At 31.8% G+C, this 19,542-nt stretch overlaps 1 protein-coding gene across 1 annotated transcript; it reads right to left on the bottom strand.

Annotated features, from left to right (window-relative positions):
* Positions 1-2,685: 2,685 nt before the first annotated feature.
* Positions 2,686-5,340, bottom strand: LOC114259832 (cytochrome P450 714C2). Its single transcript, XM_028199864.2, has 5 exons — positions 4,655-5,340; positions 4,332-4,558; positions 3,993-4,243; positions 3,511-3,856; positions 2,686-3,327 (listed from the first exon to the last, which is right to left on the bottom strand). The coding sequence occupies exons 1-5, from the start codon at positions 4,935-4,937 to the stop codon at positions 2,896-2,898; spliced, it is 1,539 nt and encodes a 512-aa protein (XP_028055665.1). The 5' UTR covers positions 4,938-5,340; the 3' UTR covers positions 2,686-2,895.
* Positions 5,341-19,542: the final 14,202 nt, after the last annotated feature.

Here is a 19,542-nt window from a genome sequence, read left to right as displayed (position 1 = left end):
TTGAACATAATTTATGTAAAAATAAATTATTTACTAGAAAAAACAAAGAGACCACTTTTGGCGACTAAACATAATTTTAGTCGCCAATTCTATACTTTTGGCTACTAATTATTTTTTAGTCGTTAAAAAATTTAATTCCCGGGCTAAAATTACCACTTTTGGCAACTAAACTTCTTTTTAGTCGCAAAAAAGTTTCACTTTTGGCTACTAAACATCTTTTTACTCGTCCAATGCCTCAGTTTTGGCTACTAAATTTTTTTTAGTGGCCAAAAAATCTCACTTTTGGCCACTAAAATTTTTGTAGTCAGTAAAAGCCTCACTTTTGGCGACCAAACATCTTTTTAGTCACCCAATATCTCACTTTTGGCTACTAATTTTTTTTTAGTCACCAAAAAGCCTTACTTTTGGCTACTAAAATTTTTTTAGTCTGTAAAAGCCATATATGGGCAACCAAACAGATTTTTAGTCGCCAAAACCTATACTTTTGGCTACTAAATTTTTTTAGTCGCCAAAAATCTTTACTTTTGGCTACTAATGCTTTTTTAGTCGCCAAGACCTATACTTTCAGCGACCAAATGTGCTTTTTTAATCGCCAAAGATGTTTTTTCTTGTAGTGGAATGTGATTAAAAAGTAGTAATGTATATATAATCACAATTTAATTAGAAGGTGTGATTAAAAAATATATAAATAATCACACTTTAATTAGAATGTGTGATTAAAAAATATATATATATATATATATAATCACACTTATTTAAAAAGTGTGATTAAAAAGTAGTAGTGTATATATAATCACACTTTAATTAGAAGGTGTGATTAAAAAATATATAAATAATCACATTTTAATTAGAATGTGTGATTAAAAAATATATATCTAATCACACTTATTTAAAAAGTAGTAGTGTATATATAATCACACTTTAATTAGAATGTGTGATTAAAAAAATATATATATAATCACACTTAATTGAAAAGTGACATAAAAAATGAATATTATCACACTCAATCAAATTAAGTGTGATTAAAATATCAATCTAATTTTTTTTATCACACTTCCAATAAAAGTGAGATATTTTTTTTTTGGTCAAAGTGTGATCTTTAACTATTTTTGTAGTAGTGCTAGGTGAAAGCGTTTTTGGGCCGATCCCTAACCACTGAACCTATCTCTCAGGTGCTCATAAAGTATAATTTAAACAAAAAAAAATTGTATGAATATAACCTGTGAAATTTTGAGATGCAGCATAAATCTCTATTTTAAAAAACACATGTGCTTTCCTCTGCTTAGATTCAAATGAATGCATACAACTTTAAGATTTAACTAAAATTATTCAAAGTGATTTGATCCATGATGGACAACTGTAAATATTATGTATATAGTAAGCAGACACAGGAAATAAGAAACAAAAATTATTTTTTGTTCTTAAATCATTATCAATATAAAAAATAGGGTGGCATCTTATTTTTTTTATTTTTTATATATTTTTTTATAAGAAAGAAAACTGTTTGTTTATATTTGTATAAGACTCATGGAAGCAGATATATCATTTTTGAGTATTCAACTTCAAAAATAAAAGATAATTGGTTTATATAAGATTTTTCATGACTTTTAGAAAATATAGTAAATTTGAGAAGATACACTTGAAATTTAAAAAATGTAGAAAACATGACAAACTCTTAGCACTTTTACAATAATAATAGTAATAATAATAATAATAATAATAATAATAATAATAGTTGATAATTCAGTTTCACTTTGAGAAAAATTGTTTAGCTCTTATTATGATCTCTATTCTCTTTTACCTAATCAATCCATACCTTCTATAACAGGAAAAATTATTTGTTACTTCTAGGGCGTCACGTGGCTTTACTCCTTATCAATCATAATTCATCATGCCTTCTTTTATTCCGCAATTACTCAATACAAAATCGTGAATCTCACATTTTTTACCAATCACAATATATTTAAACGATGGTCTAAGACCAACTAATAACTTCTCTTATAAGAGACCCTAGAAGCAATTTTTATACATTCTGTGAGAGACGCGGTTTGGTAGGAACTGTAGTTTGTGGGAATTATCAACTTAATTTTTTCCAATATTATAACTTAAAAAATGAAATTATCAAGGATATATAAGTTTAATTTTAGAATTGTCTTTAAAAAAATTAGACTTTAAGATAAAATGATGTTTTGTTTGTCAACTTTACATTTTAGCCAAAAAGTTAAAAATGTCATTATAAGTTGTCACATTATTCTTTCTACTTATTTGCATATCATTTCGTAGAAAGTCAAAAAATTACTAAAATAGTATACTTCCAAACGAGACCTGAATCAAGATGACAATTCCTTCCATGGATATCCATACTTGGGATAAGATCTTATTTGTATTCATAGCATAGCATGATTATTTCTTATTGGTATTGTAATGATTTTGACCAAAGACAATGGTGACAAAGGTAATTGGGAATGTGCCAAACCACTATAATATTGTTAAAATGGACTTAGGTTTGGGAAAGTGTTACATAAGTTAGCTATGTTATTTATCACGAAAAGAAGTATAAAAAATAAAGAGAAAATCTAATTCAAATAAATTAAAAAGTTAATAAATTGACTTGAAAGTCACTCCTGAAAAGATGCCTAAACATATACTCAAGTACAATAACTTTCATTATAAAGAACATTGAAATTAAATGAACTGCAAAGGGGGGGAATATCATTTGCTAGCCAATAAAATTACAAAGAGAATTGGGATTAAAGACATAGAAACAAAAATAATAGAGTTTTCCTATTCACCTCCCCTCTAGAATATATATATATATATGTATATATATAGTCACACAAGTATCATTTTCTTTTATTCCGTTGTTGATACGATTATTCAGTACTTCTCAAGGATTCACTTAGTTAACCTGTGCATTATGAGGTTCACTCCATGTCCTGGTCGTATAATATTCTCCATTACTGGGGAGTGGATATAATTTGGATCAAGGGAAAAGGAAAATTTGGATAGGATGATAGCCAAGACAACCTTTATCTCTAGCATTGCAAATAATTGTCCAGCACAGATATGGGGACCATTGCCGAAAGGAATATATGCTTGAGGCATTTTGCAAGCACTTCCTATGCCGTTAGCAAACCTCTCTGGATTAAATTTGCTTGGGTCAGGACCCCAGAGTTCAGGGTCATGGTGAAGTGGCATCACAGCAACCCAAACACCAACACCTTTTGGAATTTCAAGGTCTCCGAATTTCATATCTTCTAGGGTTTCTCTTGCTATGAAGGGGCCAGGAGGGTAGAGTCTTAATGCTTCTTGGATCACTGTTGTCAACTACAATTCAAATTAAAGGAACACACAATTAGCTTTCACAAATCTTACGAATGAAGAGATTGTGCATGGTAGAAAAAAGTCATCCACAAATTTCTAATGCAAAACTTTGTTGAATATATATATTAGGAGCATTAATTTTTTTTTTAACTTGAACATGTATTGAGCATCTGAACGTATACTCACCACTTTCATTTTGCTAAGCATAGCGGCATCCGGCAAGCTTTCTCCACAAACTTCAGCGACCTCCGCACGGGCACGATCTTGCCATTCTGGATGTGTTGCAAGCAACATCAAGGTCCAAGCTGCAGTGTTTGCTGTGCTTTCAAGCCCTGCTAGGTAAACATTCTTACAGTTGTCGACTATGAGTTGTTCTACTGCAGCAGGTCCTGGAGCACTCATCTTAGCTCCGTTGATGATCGATTGTAGCACTTCTACCTTAGATGAATGCTCGTTGACAATATGCATAATTCGTGAATGTATCTCTTTCTTCAATATCCATTTCTCTATGTTGCTCTTCGTTGGAACATACCTAAATAACAACCATTTCCCAAAATAAGCATCGCAAAACAGTCGATTGATGTTTAATTGCCACTGACAAGTCGGTAAGCATTCAGTAAGTTGTGTTTATGCGAGGCAGAGAGGGAAGTTAAAACGCAAACACTTACCACAAACCAGGAATCCCGCCAACTAGGATTGGAGTTTTCATGGCCCTTTCGAGACGCTTGAACCTTTCTTGCAATTCATTGATGACTTTGGAATTGCTATGCCCAAACAAAGTTTCAGAGATGACAATTGAAGCAAAGCTCTGCAGATCCCCATCAACCTTTATATTTGCCGTCCCACTTTGTTTTTCTATTTCAGTCTCCCATGTGTCAATTAGTTTCTTTGCAGAGTTCAACATTATGTGCACCAAATTCTGCATCATATTTTTCCCATTTAATCATTTTGTTTGAAAAATTATCTGACATTATGATGAGAGGTGGAGGTTAGTATTGTATTAGTACCTTAACTTTATCGGCATAGAACTCAGGAGCAATGGTTTTTCTTTGGTGAGCCCAGAACTCTCCATCTGAGGTAAGTATGCCCTTACCAAGCAAGGTTTCTGAATTCTTTTGTAGAAAAAAAGGCTTTCCCAATTTCAATGATGTGGAGAGGCTTATTTCTTTGGCCAATTGGGGATCAGTAATGTAAACCACTTGGTATGTACCCAAAGCAAAGTGGTATCTTCGACCTGTCAAAATCCACACCAAATCAACATTTGTAATTGTGAATTGCATGAGCAGGTGGTGGAGTAATTAATGGGTTTGAGAAATTCGTTAGTACATACCATACTGACTCGACCAATGCTCGAACAATGGGAAGGTGAAACGAGCCCAATCGTGCGTGGCCTTGCCATCTCCAGTAAGAGCTTTGATGTCTTTGGGTTGGAATTTGACGAAATCAGGAATGTTACCAAGCAGAAATGAAGGTGAAGGACCTCTTAGGCCTTGGCTACGAAGCTTTGATCGAAGCCTCTGAGGCGTCACATAAAATCTATTGAAGAGATAGAGGACGAAACTGGTAAAGCAGAGCAATGCTACAGAAAAAACAGACTTGGAGAGTAGTTCCATGTTTTCTGCTCTAGTTTGTATCTGTTTTTCCTATAGACCTTTGCTCTGTGTTTCATTTTGTTAGTTGGTTTAGCATATTTATAGTGGTTGGGAAATTATATTATATTATGAGTCCTGCTGGGCAGCAACCCCCAACCTCCACATGGGGGGCTGCCAATGGATGAAAAAAAAAAAAAAAAAAAAAAACTTTTTTAGACCAATCAAAAGGGACCCAGCAACCCCACTGGCGTCTCATGCATTTTCCGTTGTATAATTCTAATCTTAGATATGACTGCCAGCCATTTGTGTATTCAAGAATTGCCAATCTTGACGAGCTTCAGTAAAACGGAGGAATTTTCCATTGTATAATTCTAATCTTAGATATGACCGCCAGCCATTTGTGTATTCAAGAATTGCCAATCTTGACGAGCTTCCGTAAAACGGAGGAATATTATATAAGGAAAACAAGACCATGCACAACTTTTCAATGCTTTCTAGTGTAGATTTTTCTATTATATAAATGAGAAATAGAAATAATTTACAGAATTGCACGCTCTCACTTCTACTTCATTTTTAATTATTTTCTTCAAATTTTTATTTATTTGATATTTTCTTTTGAATAAAATGGTGATTTCAAATAAATAGGAAAAAAAATAATTATAAACTAATATAATGGTAGTGAGATATATACGTTAAAAAAAAAAAAAAATTCATAATCTCAGTCTTCTCGCTTGCGTTCTCACTGATTTGCAATTATATAAAATTTGAGGGTTACACCATATCACTTTAATATTTCACCATAACTTCACTTTTTATTTATTTTATATGTGGCTTTATGGATTCATCATTTTTAAAATATGATAGACCTTACATATACATATTACAATTATGGGTAAATTATACTTTGCCCTCTTTACGTTTGGTTACTTTTCTACTTTGTCCTTAAAGTTTATTTTTTTATTTTATTTTAACCCTTTATGTTTCAAATTTTTTTTACTTTACTCCTAAAGCTAATTTCTATTCACAATTAGATAGAAAATGAAGCAATAAATGTCACATAACATAAAAAAAAATATATATATATATATATATTATTATATTAGAGTTTAAATTTATGTTAGATATGTGAATCATATATAATAAAATATTTTTATGCCACGTGATTGTCAATGTGTCATTTTCTGTTTATTTTTTAACAGCAATTAGTTTTAAAAGTAAAGTGAAAAAAATTTGAAACATGAACCAAAGTGGAGAAAAATAAATTTTAATGACCAGAAATTAGCTTAAACATATAAGGGAGCAAAATATAATTTATCCTAGAATTATTGATGGGGTACACATGAAAGTGAAGTAAACATGATAATAAATAGTATTTTTTTTTTTAATTATGTAAAAGTCCAATATAAAATAACTTAAGCGTTATTTTTTAAAATTAATTATACGCCATAGTAACCTATCTTTAATGAAAAGTGAGCCATTAATAATTTTTTATGAAAATATAGCATTAAATTTTAATGAAAATTATGTTTTTGTGGAATTAGCAATATGATTTGCCATATTTTTATGGAATTGAGAAATGGAGAATTATCCAAAGGGAACGTGAAGCACGAACCCATGAAGTAAGAATGATTTAATATATTTATTTAATCTAGGCCCCCCACCAGAATTTTTGTATTCTACTTACAAATAACATGTTCAGGGTTATGTTCATCTGCAATTGGTTAATTTAGTTTAAAATTCTAACTATAAAAATTTAGGATTTATTATACCTAGACCCCTTAGCTATTAGTGAATATCATATTATCCGTCTTATATATAAATTATTACATTTTTGACTCATTCAATTATCAAAATACATATAGTTTTCATCCCGTTTAGTTATTTTATTTTTTATTTTTTTCAGTAATGGACATTTGTATGGTTTTTATAAGTCAGAGAATTAATATGTATGGATTCATAAATGCGGAGTTGAGGCAGTCTCGGTGTAATTGATTAGTAAAATATGCTTTTTACTTGGCACAAGTAGTGAGATCATGAAGTTTTTGACTACAAATTGGCAGGACTTTTTTTACTTGGAATGAGTACCATAAAATGGACTTTTTGGATATAAACAATTCTTTAATCAGCAAAAGAATAGAAAAAAAATTATCAGATTCTCAGTCCAAACGGGGTGTAGCTCAGCCACACTGTAGCAAGTATTTATTAATTAATAGGCGCCATAGTTGAAGCTTTGGTTCTGTCTAAGATAATCTACAAACGAAAATTTCATACCAATAAAACACAATTTATTTATAATATCACAGTGATATTTTTAAGATTACAAGTCATGGTCGTAGATATTTTGATTTAAAATTCAAATTAAAAAAAAAAAAAAAAAAAGTATGAAGTTGCACTATCATTCTATACAAAAGTTTTACTAGTATAACTTTGGATAGGCAAATTCTATTAATGAGATTGAAATTGAAGAAAACATGTGGGATCCATTAAATTGTTAGTCTGGTATTTACGAGATTAGAGATAGAGAACATGTAGATCTCACTTAATAGTTTAATTTGGTGTTTATGATGTATGATAGTAAATCTTGAATAATTTTAATATTGTCATAGAGGATTAAAAGCCACTCAATTAATTTTTCTAATTCAATTATCGGATTGGAGGAAGTCTGGTCATAAGAAAAATTATTTCTTTACATGCCAAATAAGATTATATTACCTAAGTACAATTGTTAGCATAACAGGATTAAGCTGCTACTTCCACTCCACTTCATTATAAATACACTCCTTTTTTATTTTTTATTACACATAATTACATTATTACCATTTCACATAAATACACATCCTGAAAAAATTAAAATTCTAAGGGCATTAGTATAATTATGTAGGATAAAAACAAAGAAGAAAGTATATTCGGAACAAAGCAGAGTGGGAATGACGACTTTCCAAGATTAACAAATTAAAAAGTAGGCACAATATAAAATAAAGGTACAATTAAATAATCAATAAATAAATAAATTAGTAAACTCTATATAGTAGTATATTTGCTGTTTGAAATAAAAAGCAAACTATAAGTTTATTTTATTATTTCATTCAATTTATATATAATATAATAGTACTCCAATTAGACCTATAGTTTTTGACTGAAATTTTATTTTGGTATGGAAAGCCAGCCATTTTGGATTTAGTTTTGAGCTTTAAGGCCTAGGTTTTTCAATACGCGACTTTGAACAGTCGAATGTCCCTTTAAATTTGTAGTCTGCAATGGCAACTGGGTCCAACGGCTCTAAACGCAATTGGCTGTCCATGTACAATACATAAACGACAAAACGTAGTATTCTAATCTACACGATTATGTCACGACAGTACATCAAGGGAGGTTTTCATGCATCATGATAACACGGAGGTTGTGTTTGATTGGAGGAATAATAGGAAGACTAGTTATTGTGCGGATTGTAATTTGGGAGAAACATTCAATTTAGTAATTGTTTTTTTTTAATTCGCTGGACATAATATTTGGCTGGACTCCTTATCCCCCATATAAGAGACTATTGTATCTTAGGGGAGGGAGTGTGACAATTTTCGGGGAACTATTCACTGTTAGGATTAGGTGGTGAAATGATCATTTTGACCCTCTACTATTTAATTATGTATTATATTTAATAAAATTCAATAAAATTTAAATGTCTCAATTTAAAAATAAAATAATTTTATTTAACTTTTTATTGATGTTTTATTTATTTAATTTTTTAAAATAAATTTTATAGATATTTTATTTTACAATTTTGTTTATAATTTATTTAATTTCATTATTTAAATTTTAATAGTTGTTTTATTTAATTTTATTATTTAATAATTACTATTTTTAAAAATAAATTTATTTAAAATTTTAATTAAAAAATAACATATATTTTTATTGATATTTTATTTAATTAATTTTTAAAAAATAAATTTATTTAATTGTGTAAAAAATAAAATAAAATAAAATAATTTTTTATTTAATCTAACTAAAAATAATTAAAATATTAAAGATATGTTTAATATTGTTATTACTTAGTAAACAATTGAAAATTGGTAAAATAGTCTTTTGCTTATTTATATTGTCCAGTCTGTCCAACCAAATATTGGATTTACTAAAAATAGTCATTTCCAGATATCTAATTTCATGAGAAAACAAATATGAAATACACATCCAATCTAACCAAATAATCCGAGAGATTCACTATTCCGAGATTCAAATCCAATGAATTTTAATCTCTCATTATTTAGTCCATCCAATTAAACACACCATAGTATTTTAATCTACAGGATTATGTCACGGGGAGTAACCGGTTTTACCAGTGATGTGATATGACTTGACCAATTATTTTTTTTTATTTATTTTTGAACTAACCAGTGATTTCAAGAAGCTATTTGGTGATCATGGGGGTATGGTTATGTGATATTTTAGATGTTTTGTGATTTGTGACAGAGATAAAATTTATAATTTTGTGTTAGATGATTAGAGAATAACTGGGGTATGGTTGTTTGTGATTGATAAGAAATACAGTCATGTGATACTCCTATAGTAAGAAATAATTTTTCAGTGATATGACCTTTATGCAATATTTTTAGATAAAATTATTTGTATAAAAAAATTAGACTAATCTTTTTTAAGATTTAAAAATATATTAAGTACCATCAAATTTGACATAATTATATTAAACTTTCTTTAAAATTCATTAATTTAAATAAAATTTACCAAATTTCTCAATAGTATTTTGTTAGTTGCATGAATAAAAAATGATATTATTTATTTAATATTGAAACATATACAGTACATTCGTATTTATTCTTGTGTTTATAGGAAAATTTTATAATACACATGCTTTTTTTGGATGTGTACTATATGTCTAGTTATGAATTTTGTAATATTTGATTATAACTTGCTATGTTATTGATTAGGAGCATAATTATATCAAACCTATAAGATTAATTGTATTTAGTAGAAAATTAACTCGCTACAAATGGTAAATAGAGTCATATTAAGTAATAAACTTCATTATTAGGGATGAGCATAATTTAATTTGGTTTGTTTAAGAATAAACTAATGACTAAACGATTACTTATTTCTGAATTTAGAATCAAACTATAAAAATCTTAAAACTAAATCAAACTAAAGGAGTAATTTTATAATATCATCACAAAATATTATTCATAAATTACTTGAACATCAACTAATGTGCTATCATTTTGCAAATACAAATAATTTATATGATTATTTAAAACCTAATTCTACTATTATTCAATTAAACATAATTTATTATTTAATAAAGGTCCACTTACTAGTAAATTAAATTATTTGGACATGTTAGGGATTTTTTTATAAATATTTGAATTTATAAAAAATACTAAATAATTTTCATTTATCCTGCTCATTGAGACTTGACTTATTAATCAACCAGACTTGACTTACTACGCAATTAAATCTCATTTACTAGTCAATAAAATTCTATAAACTACTCAATTAAACTTGACTTACTACTCAACTACCGTTACCACAACCACCACCACCACCACCATCAATACCATCATTACTGTTACCACCACCGCCATGCTGCTACTACTACTACCACCACCATCACCATCACTACTACTATCACCATGCCGCCACCACTACTACCACCACTATTATCACCACCTTCATCATCATTGTCATTGTTGCTATAAACACTGCTAAAATTTTACTACCACTATCATTGCTACCTTTACTACCACCACTGCTAATACCACCACCAATAACGCTACCATGCCATTACTGCCATCACCATTATCACCATACCATTGCCACCATTACCATTATCACCACCATCATGCTACTACCGCCACTATCGCCACTATCGCCATTACCACTACCACCATCACCATCACCATCAGATCACCACTACTACTCAGTCAAACTTCATTTATTACTCAATCAACTATGATTTATTACTCAATAAGACACAACTTAATTGGACTTGACTTGCTGCTTAATTAAATTACACTTTCTACTCAGTTAGACTGTACTTACAACTTCATCAAATTTGTCATTGTCCCAAAAAAGTTAAAAAATACTCATTGAGCTTCCACTTACTACTTAATGGGCTTCCTTCCACTTAGTACTTCACTAGACTCAACTATCTACTCAGTTTTGGTTTTACTTACTATTCAATGAACTTCCCTTTACTATTTTATTCAAGTTCACTTACTACTTAATTTTGGTTTCATTTATTACTCATTAAACTTCCACTTGCTACTTTACTATAATCCATTTATTACTGAGTGAGCTTCCACTTACTACTTTACTAGACTCTGCATACTACTCAATGAGCTTTCACTTACTATTTCATTATACTTCATTTACTACTCAATTTTGGTTTCACTTACTACTCAATGAGCTTTTAGTTACTACTTTACTAGAGTCCACTTACTACTTAATGAGCTTTTACTTATTACTTCATTACACTAAACTTACTATTCAAACTGCTCATAAGAGGTGTGTGAATACGCTCGTGCAGAATTTGAACCACTCATGTAGTTTTTGACATGTCTATCTCAAATTTCGAGCTCTCTTCCTCAAATCTGATGCCAAAAACGTGTTTTACACACTTTTTCATCTCTCTCTCTCTCTCTCTCTCTCTCTCTCTTTATATATATAAATATTCTTCTTTTCTCCTCCATCTCTCTACAAACCCATCAAAACTCAAACTTCCCTCCAAGATTAGCAAAAACTATCAAGATTTTGATAGAGATTTTTACACCAAATCGAAGAGGGCGACGAGGGCTACTTCTCACCGATCAAATCAAGATTTCATTGATGTTGAATTTTAGGATTTTCTCTCATTTCTCTCCCCAACTTGAGGTAGGAACATTCTTAGAGTTATATATATGTTTTTGCAAATCTATGCTTGTTTGGAACCTTTCTCTCATATTTTGAACTATGATTTTGGGTTCATGAGCTCTAAATGGTTTTAAAGGTGGATTTTCTCTATATTTCCCTAAACTTTTGAGAATATAAGCTATGTTGTTAAGTGTGAGTATTGTTTTGAAAAAATCCTTTAAAAAAAATAGAAAAAGTCTAGTTTTGGTGGAAACCCTAGAAATTTGGGAATTTTTGGAAAAAATGTTGTGATATTATGAAATTCATGCTTGATAAATTATTATGGTGAATAATTGATGGATGGATTTATACATTTGTATCTAATGAGGGATTCCATTGAAAAATGAGAAATGATTAATTTTGAAGCTTGATGAATAGCATATTATAGGTTTGTCTTGAAACGACCAAGTTTGAAAATGATGATTAACTTATGGAGAATGCATGTATGATGATATTGCTATTTATCTCTCGGAAGATATAGTATGAAATTGCATTGAGAAGAGATGTAAGAATTTGATCACAATGGAAGATTGTGTGGTGGAATTGAAAATGGAGCTATTATAATGCATTGTTACATGTTGCATTGCCATTCCATTTCATCTTCGTTATCATTGATTTCGAATTGCATTTGAAAATTATCACTTTCAGAAATGAATTGTTTTGTGAAACAAGATCATCTTGATTTTTTTGGGGGTAAATACGTTGGTAAGTCTAGATAGGAGATACAGTTTGGTATTGGTTAAGTTGGCCTGAGTGTCCATGCTGAAAGACTTAAAACACGTGCGGATGAGGTACAACGTGCCTTTCGATTAGAAATCAATAAAGTGGCGATTGACAGTGCTTGATATGCCTACTTGCAGACACTTACCTAGAGATTATCTGAGTCGTATTACCACCCCTTGAATTATATTGAAGTTATTGAATTGTTGTGTTTTCCAATTTGCATAGTGCACAAGATTTCCAAATGATAAAGAAATATATTTTGAGCATGACATAGCATATGCATTCATCTCAGGAGACTGTATAACATGTATATATTTTGCTAAAATCTTTCTACTGGGCTTTGTGCTTACCCTAGTGGATTTTGTGCAAGAAAAGATGTCACGTCTCGAATTTACATGGTCTGGCTCACGTGAATAAACCACATACCGATGAACAAAAGATAACAACCCTCATGCAAATGAATATAATATAGTTACACAATATATGTGTTTATCCGATATTATATATTCCTAGATACAACATTTAAATCCAACGGATGTTCTGTAATTAAAAACATACACAAATGTTAAAAATTAAATTGAACGCCCTGAGGCTTACATCACACACAAGGGTGTAACCCTTACAAGAATGGCACACGGCCAGTAAATAACATAAATGACTCATGGCTTACAAATAACTAAACCACCGTACACGATTCCGAACAGAACTTCACGTCGTAGTCCACATTCACATATGTACACCTGAAAACATTTCAGCCACGTAGGGTGAGCAAGTACTGGTTGGTCGAAATCCACGCTCGAGCTACAACTTCTACGCTCGAGTGTATTAACAACATACAAAGGGTTCGCTCGAGCGTCCAAGTGGTCGCTTAAGCGGAGAGCTCAAGTCTGAGAAAAATACTGAGAGCTCGCATTCTCCGCTCGAGCGCAGGTTTCCTCGCTCGAGCGGACTGTAAAATTCTTGGTTTTCAAAAACAGAGTTTGAGCTTCAAAATGCGATTTCAATGGCTACACTCATGCATGGCTTGTTTTTAAAGCTCGAAAACTTTTCTAAAACATGAACACATGGTTGTTTACAAACTCTTTTGCTCAAAGCTCGTGAATTTACCAATTTTGAACTCAAAAGCTCTTGCATGAAGGATTTCCAAACTATTTTCTTAATTTCCTCAAAACATGCAAATGGTTGTTATGAACTCATGAATTTCCAGAATATTATGCAAGGTATGAACTCACATGCTAGCAATGACTTCAAAACTCAAACTTAAAACGAAGGAACCAAAGGTTAATCTCCAAGAGTGCACATGCAAGTCATCTACAACCTCAAAGACCCACTTCTCTTGCTAATTTTATGAAATTGGTTCAAAGATGAGTTGAAATCATGATGCATGGAAGTTAGCTGTAGAAAATATGCTCAAGACTCTTACCTAGAGCTTTGATTTTCAGAAATGAGAGATGAATCTTCCTAGCCTCCTTCCTCTTCTTCAAACCCTGAGCTTTCTCACTCTCTCTGAGGCCAACTCTCTCTCTCTCTCTCCCTCTCTAGCTTGAATTCTCTCAGAATAAAGAATCAAATAAGTAAAATGTAAACATTCCCTCACTCAAGCTGAAAACACACGTACACACACCTCACTTCTCCTCAAAAATGCCTACGTGGTTATGCATGCAAGGCTCCAACACACACGAAGGTTGTGATCCCCTACACTCAACATCACCAAGGCCTTAGCACACCATACACTTAATCACATCTTGGATTATTAATAGGATTAGATTAGGTACCAATCATGCATCAATTAAATCAAACCTAGTAACCTTAATTTATTCAGGTTAGCACGAAAGTCAATTAATCCAAAACAGTTCCCATCAAGGCTCAATTTAATCACAAGCGATTTTTACTAAACTGAACCAATTTTTAATAAAATATGCCATAGCATTCTAAAAATTCCAAATAACATATTAATGCAACTAATTCCGAATTCAGATGCCGATAAAGCTTTCAATTTACATATTAAAGCGGAATTCCAAACAGATATTTCTACAAGTAACAGATAGAAAGCCAACTATTGTGCAAATTACATAATAAACCAAAATTTATTTTAATCCTCTCATTAGCATCCTTAATTACCGATTAGTGGCTAATTGTGGGTCGGGGTTATTACACAACCCCTCCCAGTGCCATCGTCCCCGAGGTGCCACCGCCATCCACACCCTTTTGTGTTTAGGCCACTCTATTACACATCCTCCTTGCAAAGAAAAGGTAGCATCAGATTTCTTCCCCAGATCTGGACAGTTCTATGATGCTAATAGATTCTACGAAGAACACCAGCCCCATTTCTTGGAGGCTTATTTTCTTTGCAAGAAAGACCCTTTTATGGGAAAGTTGAATTTTCTGGAAAAAATTTGTTTAATCACGGAAAATTCTATATATGTTTGGGGAAAGACCAATTCTTTTTGCTCTACAAAATATGGTCTTACTAATTGGAGATGGGTTTAGGATAGAATCGGAAAAAAATGAGATTTTGCTATTTTATTTTCTATTCACTGTGTTTAAGGGAAGAAGAGGGGCCAATTTGAGGGAAGCACAAGAGAAAGAAGAGAAGACCCATTTTGAGGATTTTTGTTTTTTTTTTTTATTTTTTATTTTCATGTAAATAAATGTAAATGCTTATATGAGGCTTTGTTTTTGTGGGGTGATGAGAGGCCGGAGTTTGTGGTTAGCTTCCATGTGTGCAAAAAAGGCAAGTGCATCGTCTTCTTCAATGAAACAAGGCATTCTTGTGGCTGTAGAGTCCATGAATGTGTTCTAATTGATGTGGGTTTTGCTTAGAGAGAGAGAGAGAGCGAGAGAGAGAGAGAGAGAGAGATGATGACTGAAATAGAGCCTTCTTGTGGCTGCTTTATTTCTTCTCGCTCCCCTCTGGTTCTGACCTGCTTTTTTTTTTTTTTAAATTTTACCCCAAAACAACGTCGTTTTGGGGCACTACAGGACGCGCCGTAGAAAAGAACGGCAGAGGATCCGGACTAAAAAATTGTACATGTATTCATTTATTACCATTAATAAATATTGACAAATGAGAGGTCTTTCTAAGTTAGTTTATTCGATTTTATTTTCAATTTATGATTTACAATATTTTAGATTTTAAAAAATATTATGAAGAAAACTAAAGAATTTTTTGAAGAAAAAAATATTTCATTATGGATATAAAATTGATAAAAAAATTATGAATCTATAAAAGTTTCTAAAAGATTTTTTTACAATAAATTCATATATTTTTATATAAAATATACAAAATTTATAAATAATAAATAAAAATATGAATATCAAAAACTTAAATAGTAATTACTATTTTGAGGTGTTAAATTAATATTTTTAAAATTAAGTTTAAACAACTTACAATTTAAAAATATTTTGTTTACAAAATTAAATTTTGACAACAATGACTATTTTAAAAAATTACTAAATTTTAACAAATTTAAGAAATTAATATTTACATCTTATTTTACTTTTTACAAATCATAATTAGACAAAATATAGAGGGGAAATAGTTAAATATCATGTGTCATTAGATTTATATATTTAAAATGTAAAAAAGATGGCACAATTTTCGAAAAATGAAGGTGACCGGTTTAGTATGTAATATTTTAAATAGTAAGTTTATTTATAACAAATAATAAGCGGATGAATACCAAATAGTAAATATGTTTGTAACAAATGGTAAATTAGTACATTTTTTTTATTTGAAAATTAACTAAAATTACTTTACTTTTTTGAAAATCACCTTACTTTTTTTACTTAGTTTTGCTATTTACTCATCAAATGACTAACATTCATCCTATCTAAATCTAATGACCCATATTTTTATTTTATTTTATTTATGTATTTATATGAAAACCACATAATATAATTTTCCAAGGCAACTAACTGATTGAATCTTTATCAATGTAAAATATTTTTAAATTTTCAAGTTGCTCTATAAAAATATTTATAAAAGGTTATGCTTGACATTTTTTTTGTTTTTTGTTTTTTTAAGATTGAGACATTTGTGGTGTTGATTACCACAAAATCTATAATTAGATCATTTTCAGTTATAATTTCAAAAAAAAAAATTGAGTCATAACCCAATATGACATAAGTTATGACAAAAAATCTTTTGAATCATAGCTAAAATAATATCATAACTATGATCACAATAGGTCATAATTAACAGCACAATGAGTTTTAACTAAATTATAACCAAATTATAATTAACATCATAATGTATCATACACAAATATCACAAAAAGCGCAACTAAGGCATATGATAAAATTTCTCATTTATAAAATCTATCTATCCGTCTCCCTATCTATCTATATTATTACAAAGAGAAGGGGGGAATTGGTGTTAATATCTCAATTTTTTTTCCCCCCTCAAAATACTTCCATATCAACTATATGGGCAGTTACGTTGTAAATTCAATTTTATTGTTTTGTTTTTGTTTATGTTTTTGTTTTTTATCAATTCTCTCAACTTTTGATTTTTTTCTAAATTCATGTCAATTTTAAAATTTTAAATACAATCATACAGTTTACAATCTTATGTGTGTGTCTAATACATCAGTTTAATTGTTAATATTGTATTAAGAATATATGAAGTAATAATGGAACGACAACAAGGTGGGTGGAATCCAGTATTCCGTCGACGACAAGGTAGAAATGGGGCGGCAGCACAACTGCACACGATCTTTGTTGATGAGATCCCACATTTGATGAATCCTAAAGGTTTGTACACCATATTTTCCAACTTTGGAGTGGTCAAGGATGTCTCTACATCCCCGACAAACGAAGAAAAGCAACGAAAACCAGATTTGGATTCGTACGATACGACTGTCCTATTGCAGCGGAGATTGCAATTCAGAAAGCCAATGGAGTATGGTGCGGCGATAAAGCTTTGAAGGTGAAAAAAGCAGATTTCGGAAAAGAAAAGAATCTGATTAATCCGAGACCAAGAGCATACAAACCAGATGGAGTCTCAACAGTGTCTGGCGCTGGGATTGGAGGGAGACACTCTTATGCGGATGTTTTAAAAGGAGGGAGGTCGGGTAGTGATAATCACATCAGAATTCAAGCGGAGGAATATGCCATTGGTTGGCTACTATTGAGTGCAGTAATCAAGCTTAAACCTCATTGCAACTTTGATGGTTTCAAGATCGAATGTCATAACAGAGGATTGAAGGACATACAACTTAGAGAAGGAGGAGGCCGAAATGCGTTTATCACTTTTAACTCTAAAGAAGAAATGAAGAAATTACTGAACAGTTATGGAGGTTGGTTATCGGGGTGGTGTGAATCAATCTTTGAGTGGAACAAAGGTGTGAAGGTAGACAATGAAAGACTGGTTTGGCTAAGCTGCTTTGGAATGCCTCCCAATCTATGGAATGTCAATAACTTCAGGAAAATTGGTGAAGCGTGTGGTGTAGTTGTGGAGTTTGATGATAATGTATCAAGTATGAAGTCTCTGAAGTGTGGGAAAATCAGAATATGTACATCTCATCTGGAACATATTGACAAATTGGTTATTCTAGAAAAAGATGGTAGATCCTACCCTGTTCGAGTAGTTGAAGAAAGGGATTTGTTAACAACATCCCTGGATAGGGGTGACCATTGCTCTGCAACTCACCATGCAAGCAGGAGTGAAGGTGACGACGCAGGAAACATTGGGGCTGACGTGGAGAGAAGCCTTTACATGGCACATAGTAAGAAGTCTAAAGAGGCGGTGGTGGGAGCAGGACACAAGCACACGTGCCCTTCAGACTCTGTTTCGGTGGTTAACGAGACAGGCGTGGAGATAGGAATTCGCAACCATGATGCTGTCCACCCAGCACTCAATGTCAGTCTGCAGGCACCATTAGAAAGGGAGGTTGACAGGGGTGAAAGACGAGGAGGTGGGATACTAGAGACACCTAATGGGCCTCATGGGCTTATAAGAAGTTTAAGTTCAGAAGATGTCAGTAGGCCTGCTATAGCTCTGGAAGTAGTATTGAGTAAAGCCCAATTTGATGGGAATTGTCTGGGGCCTAATAAGGCAAAGATCAGTTCTGTTAAGGAGGCTAACCCAATAGAAGAAGGTGAGGCTTCTGATAACATCGAAGATGAATCCAGCCCAAGTGATGAAGAAGAAGAAATACATCAACCTGGTGCTTCTGTTTGGGATAGGAAAGCAGAGGCCCAGCTTAATGAAAGCAGGGAGTTTGGAAAATTCTGGAGAAAAAATGGGCAGAAAGGAATACCATTTAGGAATGGGTTTCAACGAGGAGCCCTTGTTCGAGCAGCTACAATGGCATCTTCATCATATGTTTATCCATCACGAATGCCTTACGAAAGCAAAACAGAATCAGAAAGGAAGCAGAAGCTACGGTACAGTTGGGAAAGACTTTGGGTCTGGAAATGAATGGGCAAGAAGCAGAAATTGTGGACCGAGTAATACAGATGGAAATTGAAGATATGGAGAGAAGGAAAGCAAAAGGGGTGGCGCCAGATGCTTAATAAGCACTTGGTAGGAGGCTTTAGTGTGTATTTATTTTTCTATGAAGATTCTATCCTGGAACGTTAGAGGTTTGGGAAGGGATGATAGAAGGCGAAGAGTAAAGGAATTTCTGAGGCAGAAAAATGTGGATATGGTTCTACTGCAAGAAACAAAAAAAATCAAACATTGATGATAATGTGATAAGATCTCTGTGGCCTAGTGACTCGGTGGAGTACATGGAAGTGGATGCGGAAGGAAGTGCAGGAGGAATTCTGTGCATCTGGAATCCCATGACTTTCTCACTACAGAAGTGTTGCTGCTCAAGAAATTTCATCCTTTTGGCAGGTATCATGCATTCTTGTATTAACTGTGTAATTGGTAATATATACGCTCCTAATGAAGATATGAATAGGAGGAGGTTATGGGGCATCCTATCCAATTTGAAAACTGTCTTCTCTGATCCTTGGTGTTTAGGGGGAGATTTCAATCAAGTTAAAAATATCTGTGAAA

The sequence above is a fragment of the Camellia sinensis genome, chromosome 3 (genome assembly GCF_055761805.1).
Source record: "Camellia sinensis isolate YWXY chromosome 3, ASM5576180v1, whole genome shotgun sequence".
Classification (NCBI taxonomy): Eukaryota; Viridiplantae; Streptophyta; class Magnoliopsida; order Ericales; family Theaceae; genus Camellia; species Camellia sinensis.
Note: the sequence above shows the minus strand (reverse complement) of the source record. Positions and strands in the feature narration are given on the sequence as shown.

Excerpts from the sequence above, each read along its gene's own strand:
- LOC114259832 (XM_028199864.2), bottom strand. The coding sequence starts at position 4,937 with ATGGAACTACTCTCCAAGTCTGTTTTTTCTGTAGCATTGCTCTGCTTT. Across the intron at positions 4,559-4,654 it reads GCATTGGTCGAGTCAGTATG|GTCGAAGATACCACTTTGCT; the intron begins GTATGTACTAAC and ends GGATTTTGACAG. Across the intron at positions 3,857-3,992 it reads GGCGGGATTCCTGGTTTGTG|GTATGTTCCAACGAAGAGCA; the intron begins GTAAGTGTTTGC and ends GTTGTTATTTAG.